This window comes from Bison bison, unplaced genomic scaffold (assembly GCF_000754665.1).
Source record: "Bison bison bison isolate TAMUID 2011002044 unplaced genomic scaffold, Bison_UMD1.0 scf7180017864093, whole genome shotgun sequence".
NCBI classification, from domain to species: domain Eukaryota; kingdom Metazoa; phylum Chordata; class Mammalia; order Artiodactyla; family Bovidae; genus Bison; species Bison bison.
In genome coordinates this window covers 1,408,558-1,432,768 of record NW_011494665.1, presented here as the reverse complement: position 1 = coordinate 1,432,768, position 24,211 = coordinate 1,408,558, and the positions used below count along the sequence as shown (strand labels likewise).

The 24,211-nt window shown below is 39.5% G+C and overlaps 1 protein-coding gene across 1 annotated transcript in view; it reads right to left on the bottom strand.

Moving 5' to 3' along the window:
- LOC104987394 (GON-4-like protein) overlaps positions 1-23,729 on the bottom strand; it is an 85,331-nt gene extending 61,602 nt beyond the window's left edge. Inside the window, 3 exon segments of the mRNA XM_010838270.1 lie at positions 15,319-15,510; positions 21,298-21,825; positions 22,649-23,729. Of these exon segments, the coding sequence (XP_010836572.1) occupies positions 15,319-15,510; positions 21,298-21,799 (694 nt within the window). The 5' untranslated portion in view covers positions 21,800-21,825; positions 22,649-23,729.
- Positions 23,730-24,211: the final 482 nt, after the last annotated feature.

The following is a 24,211-nucleotide window of genomic DNA, read 5'->3' as shown; positions in this document are numbered from 1 at the left end:
TATAGCATAAAACAAATCACTTTCACGTTTCACTTTCATGCACTGGAGAAGGAAATGGCAAGCCACTCCAGTGTTCTTGCCTGGAGAATCCCAGGGACAGCGGAGCCTGGTGGGCTGCCGTCTATGGGGTCGCGCAGAGTCGGACATGACTGAAGCGACTTAGCAGCAGCAGCAGGCTGAATTTTATTCACCCTCTAAAATTATCTGCCTGCTTGAAGAAAACATAATCATCTCTGGAGGAAGATAACACCAAAGCCTCTAGAATTTTTCACCCACATTGTCCACTATCCAATCCAAAATTACGGCATAGTAAAAACAGAACCAAAAGGCCAAAACACCAGGGGGTGGAGGACGGTCACAGGTGACACTAAAAACAAGAACGAGCTATGGGTGAGCCAGATACAGGAAAGGGATTTTTAAATACTTATGATTAATACATTCAAGAAAATAAAGGAAAAGACGGAGAATTTCACCAGAAATCGAATCCATAGTGTTAAACTGGCATGAAAAATTAAATAAACTAGACACAGCAAAACAAAGAACTAGTGAACTAGACTACAGAACACCAGAAACTGATGCATGAAGGAAGAAAGAAAAGAATGTAGAGAAAAACGTATACAGGACATGGCGAAAAAAATCTAACATACATATAACTGGAACACCAGGAGAAAAGGAGGACAGAAATGATATTTTTAAAATATTGACAAGGATTTTTTTAACTGAGAAAATATCAAATCTCAGATTCAAGTAACTCTACAATCCTAAAGAGATAAAAAGTGAAAACCCACTGGTGTTCAGAAGCTTCCTGGTGACTCAGTGGTAGAGAATCCAACTGCCAATGCAGGAGATACAGGTTCCATCCCAGGTCCAGGACGATCCCACATATCTCGGAGTAACTAAACCCATGCACCACAACTACTGAGCCTGTGCTCTAGAGCCCGGGAGCGTAACTACTGAGCCCACGTGCTGCAACTACCGAAGCCTGAGGACCCTAGTCCATGCTCTGCAACAAGCCACAATGAGAAACCCACCGTAACTAGAGAGCAGTCCCCACTCACAACTAGAGAAAAGCCCGCGCAGCAACAAAGACCCAGCACAACCAAAAATAAATAAATAAAGAGATAAATCCTCAACGAAAAAGAAAAAAAACAAGTATCATGGAGTTTAAAACAAATAAAGAAGTAAAATACAGTATCATCACGAAAGGCAGAAACAGATATATGGAATAAAATTGTTGTAAAGTTCTTACATTGTTTGACGTGATAAAAGTACTAATTTAAGATAGACTATAGTAATTTCAAAGACTGTATATTGTTAATCTATAGAGCAACATGTGAAAGAAAAATAAAAGAAGACAAAATTGGACTTCTCTTAGTAGTTAAGAATCTGCCTCCCAATGCGATCCCACTCTTGGGCATACATACACAGAAAAACACGGTCCAAAAGGATTCATGCACCCCAATTGCCACTGCAGCACTGTTTACAAAAGCCAAGACATGGAAGCAACCTAAATGTCCACCAACAGACGAATGAATAAGGAAGATGTGGAACATACATACAATGGAATATTACTCACCCATCACAAAGAATGAAATAATGCCATTTGCAGCAATAAGGATGGAACTAGAGAGTCTCATACTGAGTGAAGCAAACCAGACAAAGGACAAACATCTTATGATATTGCTTGTGTGTGCAATTAAAACAAAACAAAACCAAAATGATACAAAAGAACATGAACTTACCGTTACCAGTGGGGAAAGGTGGAGGGGAGGTATAGTTAGGGAGTTTGGGACTGACATGTACACATTGCTATATTTTAAATGGATGGGGACTTCCCTGGTAGTTCAGTGACTAAGACTTCGCATTCTCCATGCAGGAGGCCCTGGTTCGATCCCTGGTCAGGGAACTGTCCACATGCCACACTAAAAGATCCTGCATGCTGTAACAAAGATCAAAGATGCCACAGGAGGATGGATATATGTGTGCGTATGGCTGAGTTCCTTTGCTGTCCACCTGAAACTACCACAACACTGTTAACTTGCTATGTTCCAATATAAAATTAAAACTTGAAAAAAAAGATTCCACACGCCACAACTAAGACCCAGTGCAGTCAAGTAAGTAAATAAAAAATTTTTTTAATGGATAGGGGCTTCCTTGGTGGTCCAGTAGTTAAGACTCCACACTTCCACTACAGGGGGCACAGGTTCAATCCCTCCCTGGTACAAAGATCCCACATGGAGGGTACAAAGATCACACAGTGTGACCAAAAAATAAAAAAGATAACCAACAAGGACCTACTGTACAGCATAAGGAACTCTGCTCAATATTACATAAAAACCTCGATGGGAAAAGAATTTGAAAAAGAACAGATACTTGTACATGTATAAATGAATCAATTTGTTATATACCTGAATTAACACTGTTAATTAACTATACTCCAATATAAAATAAAAAATTAAAAAGAAAGCAAAAAAGTTGGTTCTTTAAAAAGATTGATAAACTGCAAGCAAAACTTATCAACAAAAAAATAAGACACAAAAAGAGGACTGTACTAAAATTAGAAATAAAAAGATGACCTCAATAAAAATCTTAAAGACATTCCAAAATGAGTATTAACAAACAACTTTGTATCAACATATTTGACAATTCAGAGAAAATGTACAAATTCCTTGAAAAACACAACTTACCAAAACAGAAACAAAAAGAAACAGGAAATCTAAATAATCCTATAATTATTAAAGAATTTAATCCAAAACTTAAAAGCCTTTTGACAAAACTCCAGGCCTAGCTAGCTTTCTTGGTTAATTCTTACAAAACGTTTAAGAAAGAAATAACAGCAGTCTTCTACAAACTCTTCCAGAGAATACATACTGATGAAAAATTTCCCAATTCATTTTATAAGGTCAGTACAGTCCTAATACCAACACATGAAAAAGAAATTAAAGCCAATATCTTCCATAAACAAAGACACAAAAACCTCAGTATATTAGAAAATCTAATACATCATGACCAAATGGGTTTATCCATGAAATGCTATTTTAACTTCAGAACCCAATCAATGTAGGGACTTTCCTGGTGGTCCACTGGCTAAGATTCTGTCCTCCCAATACAGAGGGAATGGGGTCAATCCCTGGTCAGAGAACTAGAACCCACAGTGCAGCAACTGAGAGTTCGCATGCCACAACTAAAGATCCTGCGTGTCGCAACTGAGACTTGGGTGCAGCCAAATAAACGCATACTAAAAAAAAAACAAAACAATCAATGTATGTTATTAGGCATATGTACATGAAAACAAGAGTTTTAAACTATGAAAGCTATACTGAATAGTAGTGGTGAGAGTGGGCACCCTTGTCTTGTTTCTAATTTTAGAGGAAATGCTTTAAATTTTTCTCCATTGAGGATGTTTCTTTTGAGTCTGTCGGATATGGCTTTTATTATGTTGAGGTATGTTCCTTCTATGCCTACTTTCTGGAGAGTTTTTATCATAAATGGGTGTTGAATTTTGCCAAAGGCTTTCTCTGCATCTATTCAGTAATCATATGGTTTTTATCTTTCAATTTGTTAACACAATATATCACATTGACTGATTTGCAAATACTGAAGAATCCTTGCATCCCTGGAATAAAGCCCACTTGGATATAATGTATGATCTTTTTAATACATTGTTGGATTCTATTTGCCAGAATTTCATTGAGGATTTTTGTATCAACATTCATCAGTGATACTGGCTTGTAGTTTTCTTTATTTTGTGGCATCTTTGTCTGGTTTTGGTATCAGGGTATTGCTGGCCTCACAGAATGAGTTTGGGCATTTTCCTTCTTCTGCAATTTTTTGGAAGACTTTGAGTAGGATAGGTGTTACTCTTCCCTAAATTTTTGGTAGAGTTCACCTGTGAAACCATCTAGTCCTGGGCTTTTTGTTGGAGGTTTTTTGATTAGCCACAGCAGTCAGAGAAGAAATAAAAAGAACCCAGACTGCAAAAGAAGAAGTAAAACTCTCAGTTTGCAGATGACATAATTCTCTACATAGAAAACCCTAAAGATGCCACCAGAAAATTACTAGAGCTAATCAATGAACACAGTAAAATTGCAGGATATAAAATTAATACACAGAAATCCATTGCATCCCTATACACTAACAATGAAAAATCAGAAAGAGAAATTAAGGAAACAATCCCATTCACCATTGCAACAAAAAGAATAAAATATTTAGGAATAAATTCACCTAAAGAAACAAAAGACTTGTATATAGAAAACTATAAAACACTGGTGAAAGAAATCAAAGATGACACAAATAGATGGAGAAATATACCATGTTCTTGGATTGGAAGAATCAGTATAGTGAAAATGATTATATTACCCAAAGCAATCTATAGATTCAACACAATCCCTATCAAACTACCAACAGTATTTTTCACAGAACTAGAACAAGTAATTTCACAATTGTATGCAAACACAAAAGACTTCAAATAGCCAAAGCAATCTTGAGAAGAAGAATGAACTGGAGGAATCAACCTTCCTGACTTTAGACTATACTACAAAGCTACAGTAATCAAGAAAGTATGGTACTGGCACAAAGACAGAAATCTAGATCAATGGAACAAAATAGAAACTCCAGAGATAAATCCACACACCTATGGACACCTTATCTTTGACAAAGGAGGCAAAAATATACAATGGAGAAAAGATAGTCTCTTCAACAGGTGGTGCTGGGAAAACTGGTCAACTACCTGTAAAAGAATGAAACTAGAACACTTTCAAACACCTTATACAAAAATAAACTCAAAATGGATTAAAGACCTAAATGTAAGACCAGAAACTATAAAACTCTTAGGGGAAAACATAGGCAGAACACTCCCTGAAATAAATCACAGCAAATTCCTCTATGACCCACCCCGAAGAGTAATAAAATAAAAACAAAAATAAACAAACAGAACCTAATTAAACTTAAAAGCTTTTGCACAAGGAAGGAAACTCTAAGCAAGGTGAAAAGACAACCTTCAGAATGAGAAAATAACAGCAAACACAACTGACAAAGAAAGTAAAAATGAAAGTGAAGTCACTCAGTCCTGTCTGATTCTTTGGGACCCCATGGACTGTAGCCAACAAGGTTCACCATCCATGGGATTTTCCAGGCAAAAATACTGCAATTGGTTCCCATTTCCTTCTCCAGGAGATCTTCCCAACCCAGGGATTGAACCCAAGTCTCCCACATTGTAAGCAGACACTACCATCTGAGCAACCAGGAGAATTAATAATCCCCCAAATATACAAGCAGCTCATGCAGCTCAATATCAGAAAAACAAACAACCCAATAAAAAGGTGGGCAAAAGAACTGCACAGACATTTCTCCAAAAGAGATTTTCAGATGGCTAATAAACACATGAAATGATGCTCAACTTTACTCATTATTAGAGAAATGCAAATCAAAACTACAATGAAGTATCATCTCATGCCAGTCAGAATCAGTTCAGTTCAGTCACTCAGTCATGTCCAACTCTTTGCAACCCCATGAACCGTAGCATGACAAGCCTCCCTGTCCATCACCAACTCCCGGAGACTACCCAAACCCATGTTCATTGAGTCGGTGATCCATCCAACCATCTCATCCTCTGTCGTCCCCTTCTCCTCCTGCCCTCCATCTTTCCCAGCATCAGGGTCTTTTCCAATGAGTTAGCTCTTTACATCAGGTGGCCAAAGTATTGGAGTTTCAGCTTCAGCATCAGCCCTTCCAAAGAATACCCAGGACTGATCTCCTTTAGGATGGACGGGATGGATCTCCTTGCAGTCCAAGGGACTCTCAAGAGTCTTCTCCAACATGACAGTTCAAAACCATCAATTCTTCGGTGCTCAGCTTTCTTTGGAGTCCAACTCTCACAACCATACATGACTACTGGGAAAACCATAGCCTTGACTAGATGGACCTTTGTTGACCAAGTAATGTCTCTGCTTTTTAATATGCTGTCTAGGTTGGTCATAACTTTCCTTTCAAGGAGTAAGCGTCTTTTAATTTCATGGCTGCAGTCACCATCTGCAGTGATTTTGGAGCCCGAAAAAATAAAGTTTGCCACTGTTTCCACTGTTTCCCTACCTATTTGCCGTCAAGTGATGGGACCGGATGCCATGATCTTAGTTTTCTAAATGACGAACTTTAAGCCAACTTCTTCAGTCTCCTCTTTCACTTTCATCAAGAGGCTCCTTAGCTCTTCTTCACTTTCTGCCATAAGGGTGATGTCATCTACATATCTGAGGTTATTGATATTTCTCTGGGCAATCTTGATTTCAGCTTGTGCTTCTTCCAGCCCAGCATTTCTCATGATGTCCTCTGTATATAAGTTAAATAAGCAGGGTGACAATATAGAGCCTTGACGTACTCCTTTTCCTATTTGGAACCATTTTGTTGTTCCATGTCCAGTTCTAACTGTTGCTTCCTGACCTACATACAGGTTTCTCAAGAGGCAGGTCAGGTGGTCTGGTATTCCCATACCAGACCAAACTCTTTCAGAATTTTCCACAGTTTATTGTGATCCACACAGTCAAAGGCTTTAGCATAGTCAATAAAGCAGAAATAGATGTCTTTCCGGAACTTTCTTGCTTTCTCAATGATCCAGCGGATGTTGGCAATTTGATTTCTGGTTCCTCTGCCTTTTCTAAAACCAGCTTGAACATCTGGAAGTTCACGGTTCACATATTGCTGAAGCCTGGCTTGGAGAATTTTGAGCATTACTTGACTAGCGTGTGAGATGAGTGCAATTGTGCAGTCATTTGAGCATTTTTTGGCATTGCCTTTCTTTGGGATTGGAATGAAAACTGACCTTTTCCAGTCCTGTGGCCACTGCTGAGTTTTCCAAATTTGCTGGCATATTGAGTGCAGCACTTTCACAGCATCATCTTTTAGGATTTGAAATAGCTCAATTGGAATTCCATCACCTCCACTAGCTTTGTTCGTAGTGATGTTTCCTAAGGCCCACTTGACTGCACATTCCAGGATGTCTGGCTCTAGGTCAGTGATCACACCATCGTGATTATCTGGGCCGTAAAGATCTTTTTTGTTCAGTTCTTCTGTGTATTCTTGCCACCTCTTCTTAATATCTTCTGCTTCTGTTAGGTCCATACCATTTCTGTCCTTTATCGAGCCCATCTTTGCATGAAATGTTCCCTTGGTATCTCTAATTTTCTTGAAGAGATCTCTAGTCTTTCCCATTCTGTTGTTTTCCTCTATTTCTTTGCACTGATCGCTGAAGAAGGCTTTCTTATCTCTCCTTGCTATTCTTTGGAACTCTGCATTCAGATGCTTTTAAAACTATTTCTCACTTCCATTGTATAATCATAAGGGCTTTGATTCAGGTCATACCTGAATGGTCTAGTGGTTTTCCCCACTTTTCTTCAATTTAAGTGTGAATTTGGCAAAAAAGAGTTCATGATCTGAGCCACAGTCAGAATGGCCATCTTCAAAAAGTCTAAAAACAATAAATGCTGGAGAGGGTGTGGAGAAAGGGAATCTTACACTGTTGGTGAGAATGCAAACTGGTACAACCACTACAGAGAACAGTGTGGAAAGTCAAAGTTAAAGTCACTCGGTTATGTCCGACTCTCTGTGACCCCATGAAATTCTCCAGGCCAGAATACTGGAGTGGGTGGCCTTCCCCTTCTCCAGGGGATCTTCCCAACCCAGCGATTGAACCCAGGTCTCCCACATTGCAGGCAGATCCTTTACCAAATGAGCCACAAAGGAAGTTCAAGAAAACCGATGTGGGTATACTATCCCTTCTCCAGTGGATCTTTGCAAACCAGGAATCCAACCAGGGTGCAGTGAAGGCAGGTTCTTTACCAACGGAGCTATCAGGGAAGCCCTAAGGGAACACAAGGAGCCGGGCCTGCAGGGCGCGGGGAGTGGAGCAACACACCCTATGTGGTGGCAGCAGAAACCCACAAGGTGAGGAAGGGGTAAGGAAGGTGATCACCAAGGGCCCACGGGACCTGTCCCACCCATGGCAAGGACAGCCGACCACCCACACTCGGCGCATGAGCTTGCAGTGAGCCACAGCGGGGGCATGGAAGAATAAAGGGGCGACCCCCCTCCCCCTTCCCCACTAGGGTCCCTGGCATGTCCACCCGCCCAGGGGCAGATTCCTTAAAAAACTGGAAACAGAACTGCCATAGGACCAGCAATCCCACTGCTGGGCATACACCCAGAGGAAACCAGAACTGAAAAAGACACATGTACCCCAATGTTCACTGCAGTATCATTTACAATAGTTATGGCGTGGAAGCAACCTAGATGTCCACTGGCAGATGAATGGAGAAGGAAGCTCTTGTACATATACACAGTGGAATATTACTCAGCTATAAAAAGGGATGCATTTGAGTCAGTCCTAATGAGGTGGATGAAACTGGAGCCTATTATATAGAGTGAATGAAGTAAATCAGAAAGAGAAAGACAAATACTGTATATTAAAACATATATGGAATTTAGAAAAACAGTACGATCCTACATGCAGGGCAGCAAAGGAGACACAGATACAAAGAACAGACTTTTGGACTCTGTGGGAGAAGGTAAGGTTGGCATAATTTGAGAGAATAGCATTGAAACATGTATATTACCATATGTAAAACAGATGACCAGTGCAAGTTCAATGCACGAAGCAGGGCACCCAAAGCCAATGCTCTGGAACAACCCAGAGGGATGGGGTGGGGAGGGAGAAGAGGCGGGGTTTCAGAATGGGGGACACATGTAAACTGTGACTGATTCATGTTGGTTGGTGTATGGCAACACATCACAATACTGTGAAGTAATTATCCTCCAATTAAAATAAATTAATTAATTAAAAAAAATAAACCATGAGAGCTAGGAACTTCCCTGGTGGTCCAGTGGTTAAGACTGCACTTCCAGAGCAGTGGGTACAGGAACTAAGATCCTAAATGCCATGTGGTGTGGCCAAAACATGTTAAATAAGAAAAAAAAATTAATATAAATAAATAAAACATGTAGAGCTAAAACTGACAAAGCTGAAAGGAAATATAGACAAATATACAATTAAAGTTGGAGACTTCAATATGCCTTTCTCAATAACTGTCAGAAGAGACCAAAAGAAAATCAGTAAAAATAGAGAAGACCTAACAATGCTATCAATCAACTTGACCTAACTGACATTTATAAAACAGTGTATCTCAAAACAAAAGAAAACATATTCTTCTCAAATACACAGGGAAGAGCTACCAATAAAGATTATATTGGGGCCACAAAATTAACCTCAATAAATATAAAAGTACTGAAATCATACAAAGTGTGACATGAACTCAAGGGAATTAAATTAGAAATCAGTAACAAAAAAATAACTGGGAAGTCTTCAAATATTTGGAAATGAAAGAACACATTTCTAAAAAGTTCCAGTGGATTTTTGTTTTACTATTGTAAGCCTTATGGTACTCTATAACTATAAAAACTACATTTAAAAAACCAGGTTCTAAAACAACACAGAACAGGACTCCAGTTCAGTTCAGTTCAGTCGCTCAGTCATGTCCAACTCTTTGCGAGCTCATGGACTACAACACGCCAGGCTTCCCTGTCTCTAATCCTGTAGAGAACTGCAATCCTGTACAGAAAATTCGAATGTGTGTGTCCCCCCAAAATTCATACTCTGAAAGCCTTACCCCCAGTATGGCTATATTTGGAAATGGGTCTTCTAAGGAAGTAATTAAAGTTAAATGAGTCCAGAAGGTGAATCTCTGGTCCCACAGGATGAGTGTCCTTATAAGAAGTGATATCAGAAAGCTCACTCCCTCTCTCACACACATGCACCAAGGAAAAGGTCGTGTGAAGTTGTAACAAGAAGGCAGCTGTCTATAAGAAGAAAGTTCTGGTGAAAACTGAATTTACCAGCACCTAATACTGGACTTCCCAGGCTCCAGAAGTGTGAGAAAATAAATTTCTGTTGTTTGAAAGGAAAACTGATACATCCTGTAGTAGTATTAGAAAAGTTCCAAATCAGTGACCTAAGCTACCACTTTAAGAAACTAGAAAAAGAACAAATTAAACCCAAAACAAGGAAACAGAATAAAATAGTAGACAACAGCAAAAACCAGTGAAATAGAAAACAGAAAAGTAGAGAAATTAATGAAACCAAAACCTTGTTCTTTGAAGAAGTTCTAGCTAGAGTGATTAAGAGAAAGGTATAAATTAACAGCATCAGGAATAAAAGAACAGATATCACTATAGATCCTGAAGACATTAAAAAGATGACAAAAGTGGTTAAGCATGTGCCTGCCAATGCAGGGGACACAAATTTGATCCCTGGTCCAGGAAGATCCCACAAGCCTCGGCAACGAGCCCGCGGGCCATGACGACTGAGCCTTGCTCTGGAGTCTGTGAGCCGCAACAACTGAGCCCACGTGCGGCAACGACTGAAGTCCATGCGCCTGCCCAGAGCCCAGGGTCTGCAACAAGAGAAGCCACTGCAAGGAGAAGCCCAAGCACCACAAGTAGAGTGGCCCCTGCTCACTGCAACTACAGAAAATTCGAAAGCAGCAACGAAGACCCAGCACTGCCAGAAAGGAAAGAAAGAAATCTGAAACGAAATAAAGATGACCAAGAAATATTATGAAAAACTTTATACCAATAAATTCAACAACTTAGATGGAACAAATACCTTGAAAGACATCAATTGTCAAAGCTCATTCAGAACAAAGGGCTATAATTAAATAGCCCTTTATCTGTTAAAGAAATTGAATTCATAGTTAAAAACATCCTACAAAGAAAACTCCTGGCCCAGACGGCTTCATTGGTGCATTCAATAAAACATTTAAAGAAGAAATAAAACCAATTCACAAAGTCTTCAAAAAACAAACAAACAAAAAACAAAAAAAACACACAAGAGGAAAGAACACTTTCCAATTCATTGTATGAGGTCAGCATTACCCGAATCCCCAAACCAAAGACATTACAAGAAAACTACAGACCAGACCCATAAATCCTTAACAAAATACTAGCAAATCAAATCCTGCAATTAAAAAAAAAAAACAAAAAACACCTATATCATGATCAAGAGTTGATTTCTCCCTGCCATGTAAAAATGCTTTGAAATTTGAAAATCAATCAAGATAATTCATATCAACAGACTAAAACAAAAGATAATCTCAAGAGATGTAGAAAAAACTTTTCACAAAATCCAACATCGAGTCATGATAAAAACTCTCCACAACCAGGAATAGCAGAGAACCTCCTCAGTCTGATAAACAATAGCTATAGATCAATGTCCTCCAGCTTAGTGGTGAAAATGGAGTGCGTTTCCTGTAAGAGGTCAGGAACAAAAGAAAAGGTACCCATTCTCACCACAGCGATATCTTACTCACGGATTAGTCCACTCAGTATTGTTAGGATGGCAACTTTCCTAGCACTTCCTGGCGGTCCAGTGATTAAGACTCTGTGCTCCCAATGCAGAGGGCACAGGTTCAATCCCTGGTCGGGGAACTAAGATCCTGCATGACCCACAGTATGGCCAAAAAAATGGCAATTTTCCCAAATGGATTCATAGATTCATTATCAATCAATAGCCTAGAAAATATTTTTGAAGAAAATGATAAGTCAATTCTAAAATTTATATGGAAATGCAAAGTACCTAGCATAGCTTAAAGTATTAAAAAAAAAAGTTGGAAGACTCATGACTACCTGATTTCAAGACTGTGTGATACTGGTGAAAGCTTAAATATTAATACATAGATTAACAGAATAGAACAGAGAGTCCAGGAAAGACCCACACAAAATTGCCAACTGACTTTTTCACATAGATGCAGAAGTAATTTAATGGGGAAAGAAATCTTTTCAACAAATAGGGCTGAAGCAACTGTACATCCATAAGCGAAGAAAGAATCTCAAATATACCTCACACATTATATAAAAATTAACTCAAAATGGAGCATATACACCTAAGTGTAATGTGTAAAACTGAAACTTGTAGAAGAAAACAGGAAAGAAGCCTTTGTAGCCTTGGATTAGGCAAATGTTCCTTGACATGATATGAAAGCATAAGCCATAAGAATAAAACCCGAAGTAGCTCCCCATGGCTAACACTTTTAACAATTCAGGCAAAATAAATAATGATAAATGGCACTGTAATTCAAACAATGAAACAAATATCCATGAGTCCCCACTCATATAAAAACTGAAAAAATAAATGAGGGAGAAGAGACTGTTCTTCTTTACAGAAAAATTCCAATTATTAAATGTAAAAGAAATAAAAAGCACCTTTAGAACAACACAGTAACTGCTGCAGGTGATCAAGCAATAGAGGCTAAAACTAGAGGGGGTTAAATTTGAGGAGAAATAAGAATATATACATAGTTTCAAAGTATCTTGTGCAAAATATGTAGTAATTACAAATGGAATATTGGCAAACAACAGAATAATGAACAAACATTTCACCAAAAAATATCTACAAATGGCCAATAAATACATGAAAATATACTTTATATCATTATTCATTGGGAAAATGCAAGTTAAACCATAAGGAAACACACCCAGTAGAACAGAGAGAATTACAAAGTCTGTTAACTGCTCACAAGGATGTGGACCAACTGTAAATCTCATATATTCCTGTTGGGAATGTAAAATGGTACAGCTACTCTGGAAAACAATTTATCATGTTCATATAAAATTAAACATACACTTACTATAGGACCCAGCAAAGCCACTCACAGTCATTTCCCCAAGAAAAACAAAAACTTATTTCTATCAAAGAACTGTATGTGAAGGTTTATAGTAGCTTTAATCGTAACAGGTAAAAATGAGAAAGAACTGAAATGTCCATCAACTGGTGAACAGATAAACTGTGGTACATCTATGCAACAGAATACTACTCAGCGATGAAGAACATGAATTAATCTCAAAAGCATTACAAGAAGTGAAAGGTATCAGATGCACACAATACTATAAATCAACTATACTTCAATAAAAATTCAAAAAGATACCAGATGCAAAAGGTTCCATACACACTGTATAACATCTATACATAACATTGTGCATGCTAAGTCACTTCAGTCATGTCAACTCTTTGTGACCCCACAGACTGTAGCCCACCAGGCTCATCTCTCTACAGGATTTTCCAGGTAAGAATACTGGAGTGGATTGCCATTTCCTTCTCCAATGTATAATATTGTAGAAAACACAAGATTATACGAAAAAAATTGGGATCAGTGGTTCCCAAAGGACTGCAAAGGGGAATGAAGGAACTTTTGGAATGAGAGAAATGTTCCATATATTGACTGTAGCGGTGAAAGTGAAAGTGTAGTCGGTCAGTCGTGTCCAACTCTTTGCGACCCCGTGGACTGTAGCCTACTAGGCTTCTCTCTCCACGGGGTTCTCCAGGCAAGAATACTGGAGTGGGTTGCCATGTTCTTCTCCAGGGGAGCTTCCCAACCCAGGGATGGAACCCAGGTCTCCTGCACTGCAGGCAGATGCTTTAACCTCTGAGCCACCAGGGAAGCCCCGACTGTAGTGGTAGTTACACAAATATATACGTTTCTCAAAACTCACTTAAAAAATGTTATTGTATTAAAAATCCTATTTCAGACTTCCCTAGCGGTCCAGTGGTTAAGAATCCACCTGTCAGTGCGGGGGACCTGGATTCAATCCCTAGTCTGGGAAGATTCCACATACCATGAAGCAACTAAGCCTTTGTACCACAACTACTGAGCCCATGCTCTAGAGCCTGCCGCCCACAACTACTGAAGCTCAAGTGCCTAGAGTCTGTGCTCCACAACAAAAGAGAAGCCACCACGATAAGAAGCCCTCATGCCTCAACAAAAAGAAAGCCCGAGAGCAGCAAAGAAGACCCAGCACAGCCAAAAATTTAAAAAATTAAAAATAAATTTTTAGTTAAAAAAAGAAAATTACATCTCAATAAACCTCAATAAACATTTAAAAAGAATCTATGTAACTCTCCACATTAACAGAATGAGGGAGGGAATTCCCTGCAGTCCAGTGGTTAAGACTCTGCACTTCCACTGCAGGGAGAACAAGTCTGATCCCTGGTCAGGGAAATAAGATTCTGCATTATGCACAGACCAGGTACAAAAACAACAACAAAAATAAAAAACAGAATAAAGGAGAAAAACCAAATGATCATCTTAATAGAGATTTTTAAGGAGCATTTAACACAATTCAATATGGGATAAAATGCTCAGAAAACCAGGAAAATTTTTCTATAACTGATACAATAATATATCCATAAAAAGCTTATCACTATCATTACACATAAACAGGAATACTGAACACCTTTGCCCAAGTTCAGAAACAAGACATGGATATCCACTATTACAACTTCTAACTTACACAGCAATGGAGGTCTATTATTTTTAACAAGAAAAAGAAATGATAAGTGTTCAGTTTAAAACTGTTAAGCTAAATAAAGAAGTCTTTACTCATTTGTCTGTATATGTTATATTTCACAATAAAAATATATTTCAAAAAAACTTGAAGGAGGTCTAATCCTATGACCTAGCAGTTCCACCCAACAAATATTAGGCACCAATGTTCACCAAAAGATTTCTAATACAATGTTCACGGCAGCACCAATCAGAGTAGCCTACAACTTGAAACTATTCAAATGCTCATTAAGAGCTGAATGAATAGGGGGCTTCCCTGGTGGTACAGTGGATAGGAATCCACTTGCCAATGCTGGGGACACAGGTTGGATCCCGGGTCTGGGAAGATTCCACGTGCGGTGGAGCAACTAAGCCCACACACCTAGAGCCTGTGCTCCGCCACAAGAGAAGCCACCACAGTGAGAAGCCCACAACAAAGAGCAGCCCCTTCTGACCAAAACCAGAGAAAGCCTGAACACCAGCGAAGACCTAGTGCAACCATACAGAGAGAAAGAAAGAAAACTGCAAAGAGTTGAATGAATAAAGAAAATGCAGAATATTCTAACAATGGAATACTATACAGCAATGAAAATGCAAGCACATGCAACAATGTGGACCAATCTCATTTACACATAATGCTGAGGGAAAAGGCAGTCAAAAAACATACATTCATGATTCCATTCATATACTGTACAAAACAGGGAACTAATCTATGCTGCTTGAAGTCAAGATAAGGTTACCCATCCTTATCTGGATGGGTAAGGTGTCAGTGGTAACTGAAAGGAAGAACTTCTGGGTACTGGTAATACTCTATTTCTTGATCTGGTTGCTGGTTACATGGGTGTATTCAACCTTTGAAAATTCAGTGAACTTGGATATCATGGAATATTTGCAGTTTTCTGCCTATTATAGTTCAATAAAGAGAGGGGCTTTTTAATGAGAAGAAAAGAAAGCCTACCCATTGGAATAAAGAGTCCACCATCCTCTGTCTCTTCCTCAGCTTGGTGAGCTAGAGTCCTGAGTGGCTTTTCTTGAGGAGAGGCACAGACATCTGGCTGAGATGATTTCCTAGGTGGGGCGGCAGGTTTTGCAGAGTGGCTGTCTGATGACAAAGAAGGCATCTCCCCTCCAGAATGCATTTGAGATTTTCCTGAAAGAATCACAAATACTGCTCAACACTTTGACCATTCTCAATTATACTCTGTCGTAGAAATGAGCATCTTGTTACAAAGTCCTTTTTAGTAGATTACTTCAATAATGATGCATTCACTATATAGGCATTCCTCTCTCTTAAAGACAGTGTCCTAAGAAAAATACTGAAATCAAAGCTCAGATGCTATTTACTCATCCTTAATGTCAGGGAACTGAACTAAGTAATTGCTAAGATCTTTCTAGTTCTAATATATTTTTTGAGCTATGCATTTTTTCCCCATGAAAAAATCATATGCATAATTGTAGGACAGGGAGCTGTGCTCCTGATGACAAAGGGACATTTTATATAGATGATCATTAATACCACATTTAATCAACTATAAACGATACATGTATCAACTATACATATCTAATATATATCAGTGATTATATATCAACTATAAATGACATGCTGCTGCTGCTGCTGCTGCTAAGTCGCTTCAGTTGTGTCCGATTCTGTGCGACCCCAGGGACAGCAGCCCACCAGGCTTCCCCGTCCCTGGGATTCTCCAGGCAAGAACACTGGAGTGGGTTGCCATTTCCTTCTCCAATGCATGAAAGGGAAAAGTGAAAGTGAAGTCGCTCAGTCGTGTCCGACTCTTAGCGACCCCATGGACTGCAGCCTACCAGGCTCCTCCGTCCATGGGATTTGCCAGGCAAGAGTACTGGAGTGGGTGCCATCGCCTTCTCCATAAATTATATATATACATATAAAATGTCCTAAACTTTATGACTCTGTAAATCAATCTTACAGAGCATTAGAGTAAAAATCACCATAACACTGTAAACACATGGCCACAAAGTTCATTACACAACTTTTTCCTTCCCTCACCTCAGCTCTTTTTGGTCAAGCCTCACAGCTTGTGGGATCTTTGTTCCCCAATGAGCAATGGAACTCAGGTGCCTGGCAGCAAGAGCACAGAGTTCTAACTGAACAGTCAGAATTCCCTCCTCAAATCAACTCTTAGTAAGTGCTACCTTTCTTCCCCTTTTTCATGAGGGACATTAAAAAGACAAAGAAACACGCATGCAATATCAAAAGCAAACATTAAAATCTGGATTCATGGGGAAAAGAATATATACAGGACTGTGTGTGCACAGATCTGTAGAATATACACAAGGCACTGCTGAACAGTGATCGCTTCTGAGAAGGTAACTTGGAAAATAAGAGGACAAAGTGAAAGGGTGCCTAACTTTTCCCTGCGTACTTTCTGCATTTAGGAACTTTTTGCCATGTTTGTGTATTACACAGTCAAAAAAATATTTTTTGTCAAAAAAAGATCAAGTTATTTGTTATTAATACTGAACTCCATTCAAAATAGATAGTACTTGTTTCGACTGCTACCCCATCAACATTGGCAGCTTCAACTGACATAAACAAGATTTTAAATGGGAGGACACTTCCCTCCAACAAAGAAAAAAAAAAAGCCTTTACTTTCAACTAAAGCATGACTCAATCCATAAATCTTTTTACTGTTAATCTTATTTCCTTTACTTCTGGAGTCTGTGATTACTTCACAGTGTCAAAAAGGTTAAAAACTGTGGCTTTAACAGGGACTGTACCACAAGGAGTTGAATCCTAAATCCAACAAATCAAAAGTTCCTCTCAGGCAAATGTCTTATAAGAGGGAGGAACTTCAATCACACAGCAGAGCTTTCTCATTAACCAATAATCTTTAAGAATTTTTAGAATCAATGTCTAACATTTAAAAATTGAACTGACACAAATGATTTTTTAAAACAAACATACCAGAACCTTTACATCTAACCAAAATACAAAAGTTCAGTTTGGTAGATAGAGCTTCCAATAATACTTTTTCCACCTCAAACATGTGGAACGATTCCAATCAGCTACACCATACTCTACATAGAGAAAAAGTTCCTTTTCTCTGCAATACTTTTCTCCCTGATCCCATCACAGTGCTTCTCAATTTAACTCCCTTCTCACAGAACTCCTCAGGATCCCACTCTTCCTTTCCTCTCTCAATGTGCTAGATACCAAAGACCTTAGAAAGAGAAGTCAAGAAGGGTAAGAGACAGAGAAGGAAAAGCCTTATTAGAGAGCATGGCTGTAGCTCATTTACTGCCAGCCTAACAACTTCAAATTAATATGAAAATAATTAGCTGAAAACTGTAAAAACCAACCAATTATAAGTTGAAATATGCCTAAGTTAATCATTTTTAGAAGGCAAAGAAAGGGGGAAAAAGACTTAAAGGAAAAATTAAATCAATTTTAAAAGAACAATTAAAATTCTATGAGAATTAATGGTAAAAACCGTTACTGAGAAAGGTTTAATCACTAGCACTTGCAGTCTAGAAACAATTTTACAGTATATATCAATTGTAACACAGTGCTGATACTTCCAAATAACCTAGATGTTTTTCTGCTTTTTTCCCCACATTTTGATAATTAAAAAACCAAAATGTTAAATTAAGCAAAACAACAAAAAGAATATGCACTAAATTATAACAGTAATTACTTTGAGTAGTAAAATTATGGGTGATTATTTTCTTTCAATTTTCCAGTATTTTCCAAAATGCACATACATATACGAATTTACAATATTCCTTTTTCCTTCCTGCTTTTCATGTGACAGGTCTATTTGGCAAAAAAAAAAGTTACTTGGGGGGAGAAAGGAGTCATAACGTACTTCTTTTATTGGTATTACTTGTATATACGGCTAATTGATATATTATAAGGTGGGAGAATCAACTTTCATTTACCCAGCTTAATGTAGTAGTAGTGGTAGTAAAAGTCACTCAGTCGTATCTAACTCTTTGCGACCCCATGGACTGAGCCCTCCAAGCTCCTCTGTCCAGGGAATTCTCCAGGCAAGAATACTGGAGTGGGTAGACACGCCCTTCTCCAAGGATGTTCCCAATCCAGGGATTGAACCCAGGTCTCCCACACTGCAGGCAGATTCTTTACCACTTGAGCTACTAGGGAATTCCGACCCAGCTTAATGAGGAGTATTATTAACAGTATTACAGATAAACTCTAAAAAATGTTTACTTTACCTATACTTCAACATTTATAAACTTACCATTAAAGACAACTCTAGAGATTTCCCTAGTGGGTCCAGTGGTTAAGAATCTGCCTTGCAATGCAGGAGATGCAGGCTTGATCCCTCGTAGGGGAACTGAGATTCCCACCGGCCAAGGAGCAACTGAGCCTGCGTGCCACAACTACTGAGACCTCACGACAAAGTTGCAGAGTCCATGCACTGCAATGAAATATCCTGCATAATGTAAAAAATATCCCACATGCCACAACCAAGACCCAACACAGCCAAATAAATAAATAAATACTAAAAGAAAATGCAACAAAATCTTAACAACTGTCAATTCTGGGTCGGGAGTACTCAGCGGTTGGCCATGTTATACTAAAAAATAAAAACTCCACTCTTCAACAGGTCAGAGACTTTAAACTCCTGCTTAATTTTACATTCCTTCTCTAGCACTTTAATCTCGCATCTTCCTCCATTTCTTCCTGTCTTCAGGTCACAAACACAACCAAGCCAAGGAAAAAGTTCAATAGTTTTGCTGCCCTCTAGCTATTTCCATGGAGAAGGAAATGGCAACCCACTCCAGTGTTCTTGCCTGGAGAATCCCAGGGACGGGGAAGCCTGGTGGGCTGCCGTCTATGGGGTTGCACAGAGTCGGACACAACTGAAGCAACTGAGCAGCAGAAGCTATTTCCAATTCCACTCCACTGCACAAATTATCACCTGGGCTTTCATCCTTCCCTCATTAATGTCATCATTCAATTTCCTTTTCCCAAAACTCCTAAATCTACTCTTAAAAATCATCAACCCTCATATAAGGTATTTTTTTAGACTTCCCTGGTGGCTGCACGGTAAAGAATTGGCCTGCCAATGCAGCAGACTCGGGTTTATAAATTTTTTTTTTAATGTAGTATTTTCTCATGCATCATTATATCTCTTCTGTCACTAAATTTTAAATGAAGTATCTGTTTTTAAAACTCTCTACCCTCCTTGACTTTCACTACTGATACTTCTCCAGATTTCCCTTCTCTGTCATCTTCTTCCATGTTCCTTTCTATGAAGAAGAACAATTAAAACTTTTCTAATCATACCTCTTACCAAACTTTAATCTCAGTTTTCCATTTTTCCATGATGGCCCCAAAGTCACCTCACACTTCACATATTTAAAGCTAAACTCATTAAAACTTTCAAATACCTTTCCCAGGAAAGCATGCTTCACCATGCCCCAACCCAGATATCTTAAATGGTACCAGTCTCTGAGAAATATTAATTCCTCCTCTGTAATGTCTCTGTGTTTCCCTGGTAAAGAAATCCCCTGCCAATGCAAAAGATGCAGATTTGCTCCCTAGGCCAGGAAGATCCCCTGGAGAAGAAAATGGCAACCCACTCTAGTATTCCTGCCTGGGAAATCCCATGGACAAAGCAACCTGACAGGCTATAGTCCATAGGGTCGCTAAGAGTTGAACACAACTTAGCTACTAAATAACAACATCTCTAAGATATACCTTTCTTCTCTATCCTTACTGCCAACATCCTACAGCAATGCTTTATAAGGTCTCAATGGCATAACAGCATGGCTGTGTGTCGTAATCTGGATCTACCATTTCCACCTGAAACCCTGCTTTCCTTCCTCACAAACACAGCACTTTCATGTATTCATAGAAAATGCTATTCTACTTCCACTCCTTCACCCCAACCTATCAAATCTTATCAATCCACTAAGTTCCAATTTTAAAAATCCGAATTACTTGTACCACACTAGCACTTAATCACATATTGTCTTAAACTGTTCCAAACAAAGTATGCGCTCGTGTCTTGTCTTCCCAACTAGACTAAAAGAGCTTTCTGAGATCAGAACTATGCCTTCTGCTTCTTTTATTTACTAACTGGCTATAACCTTCAGGAAAAGTTCAAAGCATGAAAAGCAAAGCCTTCTGGGACTTCCCTGGTGGTCGTTTGGTTAAGAATCCACCTGCCAATGCAGGGTACACGGGTTTGATCCTTGGTCCAGGAAAATTCCACATGCCACAGAGTAACTAAGCCCACGTGGCACAACTACTAAAGTCTGTTCACCTGGAGCCCATGTTCCGCAACAAGAGAAGCCACAGCAATGAGAAGTTCTTGCGCTACAACGAAGAGTAGCCCCTCTCACTGCAAGAAGAGAAAGCCTGCTCGCAGAAACAAAGACCCAGTGCAGCCAAAAATTAAAATAAAAAAAAAAAGCCCTTCACAATCCAATCTACCACTCAAGTGATCACTCACACCTCTTCTGCTTCTGCCTCTGCCAGGCTCTTCATGGCCTAAGATACTCCATGCCATCACTCTATCAAACCACACGCATCCTTCAAGTCCTAAGGACTACGACATCTCTGGAGAGCCTAACCAAATGACAGAGGTATTAGTCTCTCAAGGTCCACTCCATAAATAGCCACCAAATCACAAAAGGACATACACAGCTCATCCCTCCAGAAATAATGAAAAGGTAAGAGAATGGAAAGAAAAGAATATGAAAGATGATCAAGGAAATGGGAGAGGAGAAGAAAGTTTCTACCCATTCATAATCATACCGTTCAGTGCTGACATTTAGAAGCACCACAGCTCCAATTCCAAACCCAACCAGCATCCCCTTTCAGAAATGCTGTTTTGTAAAGGCACTGCAGAGAGTGCAATGACAAGTGCAAAGGCAATGGCAAGCTGGTACTAACAAGGTAAATGTAAGCCAAAGATCTTCCATGTCTTACCTCCTTCTGCCTTGACTTCTTCACTAGGCTCTTCTGAAAAAGGCTCCTTAGCGATAGGATGATCGCCTCTGTCTTCTTGAGTAACTGACCCAGGTCTGAGTGTAATTTTCTTCCCTCTCCTTGAGCTAGTGGCCTGGAGTTTTCCTTTACCAATGTGTGTATTTACAGGCTGGGAAGACTCCAAGGAAGCTAGGGTGATTTCCTGAGAGATGGCCACATCCACAGCTTCCAGAACTGCTACATTTGTGTCCTCAGTGAGCATCCTAGAGCTCAAAGATGGGTCCTCCATACCAAGCTGAATTCCTGCAGCCTGCACTTCAAGGTCAGCTGCTCTGCCATGACTTGGACTCCAGGACAGGGACACTGACCCCAGGTCTTTAACTGACCCCAGGTCAGATTCTGGTTTCCCAGCTGCCTGCAGGTCTAAGTCATCTTCCTCCTGGTTGCCCTGGTGCTGTGGGGACTCTGTCAATGTAGTTCTTCTCTTCTTACAGGGCAACATTTTCCAAGTCCCACTTTTGTTCCATCCTGAAAGGATAAAGGCAAGTTCTTATCACCTTCTTATTAATTAAAGGTAATAACATTTCCTCAAACATATTTTCACTTATTCATGTTCAATCATGAACACTGTATATTACACCAAATGCACAATCCCCCATTAGGTGGAAAGTGAGAGACAGGTTAGAAAGGCAGAATTCAAATCCTAACTCTATTACTGATTAGTGTGTTATCTTGCCTGAGTGACCTCTCCAAACTTTGGTTTCCTCAACTGTAAAAAATAATAATCTTTCTAAACTTATGGAGTTGTTATAAGAATTATATTGTAAGCAATTAATCAGTGTCAGTTATTACTATTACCATCAGGGAGGGAGAACAGCATGATGCTGAGAGTAAACTGTGGAATCAAACTACCAGTATTTGCTTCCCAAGTGGGTGTCTCTCTAGTCTTGTGACCTTGCATGAATTAACCTGAATCTGTTTACTTGCTATACAATGAAATAAAAGTTTCATCTATGAAATTAGATAGTAATTTATTAGATCAGTAAATGTTTGCAATTGTTGCTTACAAACACAGGTATTTCCATTAACAGAAACAATCCACAAACAAAGTATGGATATGTAAAATGGTGAAACTATACTAACAAATTCTGTACTGAAAACAAAAGTTGCATCTACAAAATTAGACCGTAATATACTTTTTTTAATCAAAAACTAACTGTTCTCTATGAAAATCCTGGACTCTTGGCTTCACTTCAAATTATCACATTTTAATGGCAAGACTGTCCTAAAGTGGACGTATCTTCTTTGTTCTTATAGAAACTATTTGCAAACCTCTTTTTTTCGTACTTACCACTTCTATGATTACTTCTTGTCACTCTCCCATCACTCTCCCCACAATGTGCTTTCTGAGGGAAAATATTCTTTCAAGAAGTTCTACTAGTACTCGGCAATATCTGCCCTACTGCAGACACTCAGTAACTGTTCCCCGAATGAATGAGTGTGTGAACTTCCTATTCTGTGCATATTCTATGCAGGCTGGACCAAGAGCATTATATGGAAACTAACTGCACCTTTCTACCCAAAAAAACTTTATTCTCAGGTTTTCAAGCTAGGTCCAAGAATAGAATACACTGCCTTGTGATTGATACAGTGAGCTCTTCATCACTAATAATGTTCAAGTAAGGCCTGAACGCCCATCTATCAGACACCAGGTGAAAACCTGGACTAGAGGACAGCAACATAAAGTACTTTCTAAGAGTTTGAACTATAAGGTTAGTTTTAAACCACTTTCATTCAGATTTTCCAGGACACTAGGAGATTCCCCAGCACAGGCCAAACCAACTTTTGTCCATAACTTGATAAGTAAACTTCAATAAACAAGTAAAGATTCCTCTGATAAGGGGATGCTGAGGGAAAATTAGGGTAGTGGCATTAGTTCAGACAAGTCTTATATTTCAGATAAATTACTGAGGTCCAAAAAAAGGGGAGTGGGGAGGGGGAATGAAAAAAAAAAAAAAAAATACAGCTACTATTCAGTCAGGAGCGTGCAGGGATCAGCTCAGGAACATCAATTACAACAGAGGCTCTGCCCAATCTCTGGAACTGCAATCAAACCAACAGTATGAATGAAGGCAAATCCGGAGGCAACCGTGGGGCGGACCCCTTCTGGAAAAAGATTTCACAAAGGGGTCCTAACTGCGCTTTTCACCTCAACGCGGAACGCTGGCCCTAGTCTCCACTCCCAGAAAGACACCTTCACTTCCCTACCTCTGTGAAGCAAACCGCACCAGGCCTAGACCAAACCGCCTCAGCCTGGACATCCTTCGTCCGAAGGTACAGCTCCAGGCTGCCTGTTCCCGCCCCACCGCACTCGACCCAGTACCCTCACCAGCCAGCCGGATCCCGCGGAAACTCAGCTTCGGTATCACCGGAAGTCAACCAACGGCGGCGACTGACGTGCTCGCCCCCAGGTCGCTGTACGCCGCGTCAGGGTGTCAAAGAGCATGCGCCAATCTCAGACGCCATTCTAATTTAGGGCACAATGAAGCCAAAAGGCTAGTACTTCCGTTGTGGGCAAAAAAGTTTAAAGGCAGTACCTGTCTCTCTCCACGGAGCAATCCTACTCAAAACAAAACTGGGTATTAAGGGTCAGTGGTTTAAGTTAACAGTCCTTCTCGCCGCAATACACCTGGAATAGGGGACCCAAGAAAATGGAGAATTCATGAAATTTCAGAAAGAAATCTTGGGATACAAATAGTATAGTTTCCTGAATAAAGCAAAAAGGGAATTTCAGAAAAACATCTACTTCTGCTTCATTGATTACACCAAAGCCTTTGACCGTCTGGATCACAACAAACTGGAAAATTGTTAAAGAGATGGGGAATACCAGACCACCTTACCTGTCTCCTGAGAA